This window comes from Bison bison, unplaced genomic scaffold (genome assembly GCF_000754665.1).
Source record: "Bison bison bison isolate TAMUID 2011002044 unplaced genomic scaffold, Bison_UMD1.0 scf7180017864491, whole genome shotgun sequence".
Classification (NCBI taxonomy): domain Eukaryota; kingdom Metazoa; phylum Chordata; class Mammalia; order Artiodactyla; family Bovidae; genus Bison; species Bison bison.
Genome location: NW_011495050.1, coordinates 19,426,237 through 19,433,509, shown reverse-complemented (window position 1 = coordinate 19,433,509; position 7,273 = coordinate 19,426,237). Strand labels below are relative to the sequence as shown.

At 44.2% G+C, this 7,273-nt stretch overlaps 1 protein-coding gene across 1 annotated transcript in view; it reads right to left on the bottom strand.

The window, feature by feature from the left end:
* Positions 1 to 2,742: 2,742 nt before the first annotated feature.
* KLF10 (Kruppel-like factor 10) overlaps positions 2,743 to 7,273 on the bottom strand; it is a 5,968-nt gene continuing 1,437 nt past the window's right edge. The window contains exons 2-4 of the mRNA XM_010863498.1: positions 5,665 to 5,901; positions 4,643 to 5,558; positions 2,743 to 4,345 (exon numbers count right to left, since the gene is read on the bottom strand). Coding sequence (XP_010861800.1) covers positions 4,086 to 4,345; positions 4,643 to 5,558; positions 5,665 to 5,901 — 1,413 coding nt within the window. The 3' untranslated portion in view covers positions 2,743 to 4,085. The remainder of the gene's footprint in view (positions 4,346 to 4,642; positions 5,559 to 5,664; positions 5,902 to 7,273) is intronic.

Sequence of the window (7,273 nt, the reverse complement as noted above, 5' to 3'; positions counted from 1 at the left end):
CTGTGAACTTCCAGATGTTCAAGCTGGTTTTAGAAAAGGCAGAGGAACCAGAGATCAAATTGCCAACATCCACTGGATCATCGAAAAAGCAAGAAAGTTCCAGAAAAACATCTATTTCTGCTTTATTGACTATGCCAAAGCCTTTGACTGTGTGGATCACAATAAACTGTGGAAAATTCTTCAAGAGATGGGAATACCAGACCACCTGACCTGCCTCTTGAGAAACCTGTATGCAGGTCAGGAAGCAACAGTTAGAACTGGACGTGGAACAACAGACTGGTTCCAAATAGGAAAAGGAGTCCATCAAGGCTGTATATTGTCACCCTGCTTATTTAACTTATATGCAGAGTACATCATGAGAAACGCTGGACTGGAAGAAGCACAAGCTGGAATCAAGATTGCTGGGAGAAATATCAATCACCTCAGATATGCAGATGACACCACCCTTATGGCAGAAAGTGAAGAACTGAAGAACCTCTTGATGAAAATGAAAGAGGAGAGTGAAAAAGTTGGCTTAAAGCTCAACATTCAGAAAAGTAAGATCAAGGTATCCGGTCCTATCACTTCATGGCGAATAGATGGGGATACAGTGGAAACAGTGGCTGATTTTATTTTGGGGGGCTCCAAAATCACTGCAGATGGTGATTGCAGCCATGAAATTAAAAGACACTTACTCCTTGGAAGGAAGTTATGACCAACCTAGACAGCATATTCAAAAGCAGAGACATTACTTTGCCAACAAAGGTCCGTCTAGTCAAGGCTATGATTTTTCCAGTGGTCATGAATGGATGTGAGTTGGACTATAAAGAAAGCTGAGCGCTGAAGAATCGATGCTTTTGAACTATGGTGTTGGAGAAGACTCTTGAGAGTCCCTTGGACTGCAAGGAGATCCAACCAGTCCATCCTAAAGGAGATCAGTCCTGGGTGTTCATTGGAAGGACTGATGTTGAAGCTGAAACTCCAATACTTTGGCCAACTGACGCGAAGAGCTGACTCATTGGAAAAGACCCTGATGCTGGGAAAGATTGAGGGCAGGAGGAGAAGGGGAACGACAGAGGATGAGATAGTTGGATGGCATCACCGACTCAATGAACATGGGTTTGGGTGAACTCCGGGACTTGGTGATGGACAGGAAGGCCTGGCGTTCTGTGGTTCATGGGGTTGCAAAGAGTTGGACACGACTGAGCGACTGAACTAAACTGAACTGAAAGCTACACTGGTCCTCCCTGATGGCTTAGATAGTAAAGAATCTGCCTGCCTGTGAGAGACCTGGGTTCGATCCCTGGGTTGGGAAGATCCCCTGCAGGAGGGCATGGCAACCCACTCCAGTACTCTTGCCTGGAGAATCCCCATGGACAGAGGAGCCTGGTAGGCTACTGCTCATGGGGTCACAGAGTCAAACATGACTGAGTGACTAAGTACAGCACAAAGCTACTCTTAATACCATGTTATTATAACATGCTACAAATGGCACTTGTCTGGGGGCAACTTTTGCATCAAGATCAGAGTCTGCCTCAACACTGAACTCAAAGATAATACTTTATTCAAATAATCTGATTTACAAGATTTCTAAGGAAAAGTGTCAGGTGTCAACTAGGATTGGGCAGAACATAGCAATGGGTGGCCCAGTTCCGCTGGCTTTGTCATTACCACAGACTGGCTTTGGGCCAGGCAGAGAATGCTTCAGCCCTCTCCCTCTCTTCCCACTCTGAAGACCTGCCACTCTGAGAAACCCTAGGGATTAGGACGGTGCAGGTCCCAACACAAGACACTACACAATGGCAAGGCCCCCTCCAGCAGCTGCACTGTGCTTAGTTGGTATGTTTCCTGGAAAAGCAGCAGCAGGTGCCTGGAGGGGTCAGGATGCCTGTCCTACACTTGGTGCCAAGTGAGCACACTGCCCCTCGTCATGGCACTCAGCAGCGAGCCAGACCAGGTCAACCAGTAAGCTGAACACCGTGGAAGATGTTGTCTCATGACAAGGTGATCTCAGAGCAAATTAAAGTACTAATCTCCAAAATTATACACCATAGACCAAGTGGCATTTACATCTTCTAGTTGTACTCATGAGTGACTAGTGAGCGCATCTCTTCGGAAGTGTATTAGCTTTCATGCAGCTTAAGTGCTGGTATGCTTATTGCATTTAAGCTCTCACTTAATGGTCTGAGTTAATCTAACTTCTAGAGATGAGTAATTTACTCTATTTAATAGGTCAGCCTTCTTTTCATTTTACAGCAATCTCATAACTTGTAATTACTCACTGTGCTGTTCTCTAATTCAGTGCCACTTAAGGTTTTACGGAAAGCTGGGGCTATATTTCAACCCTAAATCACCAAAACGTACAAAAATGTTTAAAAATTAAAATGGATTGCTTTCTTAGAAAAGGCAGGCTCACGTATTGTCAACAAATATATAGGTAGATATCTTGTCTTTTTTAAAATTAGATTTTATCATTATTATTTTGGCTACCTCAGGTGACTTGCAGGATCTTAGCTCCCCAACCCAGGCCCCTGGCAAGGAGTGCCAAGTCCTATCCTAACCTTTTGACCACCAGGGACTTCCCTGTCCTTGCTCTGCATACTCACCAATTTGATTACTCATGTGAAAGATAAACTCCTGCATTCAAAAACCTCAATTTTGAATGAGGTTCTTAAGAGAAATTAACCATAAATCTTAGCTCCACAGTGATCAACGTCAAGGTTAAAGTGAAAATAGTTTTCAACAAATACAATCAACCAATTGTATATACCAAAGGAAATTCTTTATTGTAAACAAGATATAAAGTACAACAAAAGAAATATTGTGCAAATTGTAAATCACAAGGATTTTTTTTAATTAAAAGTTCTTTTTTGTTTTCCAAGGGTCCAAAGTTTTGATGGCAGAAATCTATACCCAATATAGAGAAAAATGTTAAATGGAAAGACACAGCGACAGTTTCACTACATGTTTTCAACAGTTGACTTTTGTTTTACATCATCCACTACACAACAGAATATAACAGAAATACTGTTAACAAAAGTGAATGTTCTATTTTTCTACCTATCTTGTTCCACATTCTCCCCTCCCCCCAAAAAAACTTCTATAAATTAACAGGACATTTATCCATTTGTGAATAATGGTCACTAACTTTCTAATTCAATAAAGCACATGTTATATCCTCATAACATAAGGGTACTTTACTGATGACCTAAGCCATCTTTTTGAAGGAGTTACCTAAAATCCTTAATATCCCTTCTTTACAATATGTTTCATCTTCAATTTTTTTTCTAAACAAAGTGCAGTGTATTTTAGAGTCTATGGAAAACACATTGGTATACAATTTTCAAATCTATACAAGAAACTGCAACCAACTAAGATTCAAAGCATAATAAAATACCTAGTAATAGTCATTTGTTGAACTTTTAAAACAAAAACGCAAGAAAAAATTGAAGCTACATTTCAAAGCAATTAAATTAACGAGGATTCCAATTCTTTGGGACCTCTTCAGCAATATACAGTTGCTCAATTCCAAACATCAGCAACTAGTGTAAAAATGCTAGTTCTAGATATATTTAACAACTACATCCACAAGTTGAATGGAAAGACTAAGAATAGTAAACAAGGTAACTCTAGGAAAGGATAATAATATTCGTGATGATACAAAACCAATTTTACATCTCCATCTCTGTACCGTAATGTTTTCCAGTCTCTACACTCTTGAAACCAGTGCTTTTGAAGAATCACATTGAAAAGTTGGTCTCAAGTATAAATGGTGAAAGTAAAACAACAAATTGTGCACACAAGTTCAAAATCTGTGCTACCGGTGGTTGGGGTGACCTCACCTGAAACCTTCAAAAAATATTGAATAAAAGCTTTCTTCTCTGTCTTATGTGATAAGAAACAAGTCCTGCCACTTGGTGACCTGCCTGTGGCCGCAGCACTTCTTACCGTCTAACCCAGGCTGGGCCTTCTCCCCAGGCCGTGGGGCTTCTGCTTGCAGCCCACACTGGAGAGCCACAGACCTGCAGCGGAAGCGTTTTTCTATCACCACTGGCTTCTGGCTGTGACCAAAGTTAAAGTTAGTCTGATTCTTCACCATCCGTCTATTACTGCGTGGGAGCCGGGGTTGGAGGTAGGGAAATGTCATTTAACTTGCTCACTTCCATCTGCCAGTTCGGTAGCTTCTTGGCTGACAGGTGGCGACGGGCGTGTTTGGTCAAATGGTCACTCCTCATGAACCGCCGGTCACACATGGGACAGGCGAACTTCTTCTCACCTGTGTGGGTTCGTCGGTGTCTGGACAGTTCATCTGAACGGGCAAACCTCCTTTCACAACCTTTCCAGCTACAGCTAAAAGGTTTTTCTCCTGAAACAAAAAAAAAATCCTATCTTTATTACTATGCATTTATTAGGTCATGGTCCTTTATGTATTATATTGTACTTAAAGCTTAAAGACACGTTTTTTTAAAAAGAATCATCATTTGAGAAATTAAGACAAAAACACCTTAATGGAATCTTTTAGAAGACCATGCACTGGTGAATACCATCCACTGAACTGGCTGGTAAGGCCAGTTCTCTCTTAACATGCCTGGTTTACATTTGTGATCACTGTCAAAAAAACATCACCCAAATTTCTCAGACATAAGTAAGAAATGGCTGGTACCTGTATGCGTTCTCATGTGGGCCTTCAGATGAGAACTTTTGAAGTAGGTCTTGCCGCATCCTGGGTGGCTACAGATGTGACTTCTTATCCTCGATGAGTCAATCTGAGGAGTGACTTTCGCTGAGGAAGGGGAAAACCCGGGAGCAGGGGCAATGGGAGAGAGTCTGGTGCCATTTGGGCTCACCACCGGAGGCTTTGGGTTCTGAACGACCGGCTGGGGCACGACAAACATGAGGGCGCCCTTGGGCACCTGAGTGCCCATGAATACGACAGGTGGGCAGACAGCCGGCGGCTGGCTGGGTGGCGTGCTGGGGACGACTGTCGTCACGACGGGGTTGTGTGCAGGGAGGGGAACCATCTGGCAGATGACCGGCATAGGGGGCACTCCCGCTGTGGACACTGCGGGTGGAGAGACTAAAACTGACTTCTGCTGGGGAGACGCGGGGGCCGGCTGAGGTCGGCAGATGACGGTCTCTGAGGAAGGCACAGAAAAGTCATAAAGTGCAGCAGGGCTTGGCTTCTCTTCAACATCTGCCTCTGTGTCTCTCTCACGTTTGGACCTGTTTGGTGACACAGCGGCACAAGGTATGTTTTTTCTTGCAGCCTCAGGATTTAGGTGGGTTCTTTTCCGAAACGAATTGTCCTGATAGTTGAGGATGCTGGCTGCTTTCACAGGGCATGATCGGTGGTTACACAGCTGGGCATCAGCTGTATGACGAATCACACTGGTTGCCTGAGCCTTGGGGAGTTTGGGGGCAGGTACGGGGTTCTTCTCCTCTTTGAAAGGTACAGCAGCAATGTGAGGCTTGGCAGTATCTGACAATGATTTGAAGTGTCCAGTAGGTGGCGCTGGTGCCATCAGATTTGACACTTGAGAAGGTTCAAAGTCAGAGGGACTGTAAGGTGGAGTCAAACACTACAGAGAAGAGAAATACAGGTTAACAGCGTGAAGAACGGTCCAGGCCATGATATAAATTGTAAGAGGCATTATCATTTACATTCATCTTTGAAACAATACTTACAAATGCTGGGATTGTGGTATGAAAATCAGGTGTACCAGGAAGCAGATTCTCTTCCTCTGACGTATCAGACACTGGAGTGACGGGTCTGTTTTCAATGTATTTCTTAAAATCAGACTTCCAACTGCAACTCATTGACATAAGTGCTTCTACAGCTTCAAAGTCACTTTTCTCTGCAGTTTTGTTCCAGGAATACACATTCTCTTTTGATCTTTCACAGATCATTTCCATTCTTTCCTCCTATAAATACAAAAGACTCATGTTATAAGCATATTGTTGTCATCCACATGACACTCAGAGTAATGTGCTTTTTTTCTTACAATCTGCACAGCTTTTCAAGATAAAACTTATTCTTCTCATCCCTACTATGAAGTAGTAGTGATAAAATCTTCTCCATTCTTCCTCTCAAACTTAGGCTTGAACATGGATAACCTTGCAAGGAACTTATTACTATCAAGGGGACCTAAGATTAAAGATACCAATCCACTTGTCATTCAAAAGAGAACTGCTTGGCTTGGAAGAAAAACATTTTATGTTCTTTCCAGAGTAGCCAACTGCAACAGGAGTCTATGACCAGCTAATGCAATAACACACACAAACACACACACACACAAATCAGAAAATTGCAAAAATTGCAATATTTGACCAAAATCTGCCAAAAATTCTGTAAGGAATCTGCAATATTCAAAATAGAATCTTATTTTTAACTGTTTAAAGAACTGCTCCAGGATAAAAATAACAGCACACGCTTTGTATTTATTTGAACAACTCCTCCCATCAGATATTTAATGCTTAATACTAAAGTTGCTTAAACTGTACTAAAATGGTTACCACTCTCCATCTCTTCAATTTTCCATTAACGTGATCCCACTTTTTGGCTTAAGTAGAGACTGTAAAAACACCGAAAAATATTCTTTACATTGCTAGGAACTGTTCTCAATTCTTGTTTAAAAACCCTTCGTGTAGAAACCTTTAAGAAGCTATTACTGCTCTTGAAATATAGCTAACAAGCAATTGCATAATCGCGCGCCTTTTACGTAAGCTGCAACGGACAGCGCATGTATGTGTAAAAGCCTCAAGACGCCAGTGCAAAAGAGAAAAAAAGAGAAAAGGCTAGGCAGGACAGAAAGAGTATGCGCTGGGAAGGGCAGGAAGAGAAGCCGGGAGGGGAGAGGAAAAGGAGTGGGGCGCGAGGGAGGCAGGAAAGGGAAGAGCGGGCGGAGGCGCGGGCGTGGGGAGGCAGACAAGGGGCGGGGGTGGGCGGCGGGGGAGATCCGTCGCTGGCGGGGACAGGACGGATGGGGCCGCCCTAACCTCAATGAGGCTCGCGGGTGAGTCACTGGGAACATTCCTCGCCCGCTCGCACGTCCCCGCGTCCCTGCCCCCGTCATTGGCCAGCCAGCCGGGCGGCCCGGGCTGGGATTGGCTGGGAGGCGGAGGGCGGGGGCGCGGAGGAGGAGGAGGGAGGGCGAGGCATGTGAACAAAGCGTGATCAGCGGCTGCTCCGGGCGCCGCAGGAAACGTGAACTGGGAATTGCCGCGCCGTCACCTTTCACCTACTTCCTGAGCCCGCGGGGCCCCCGCCCTCGCGACGGCCCGGGGGAGGGGCCGC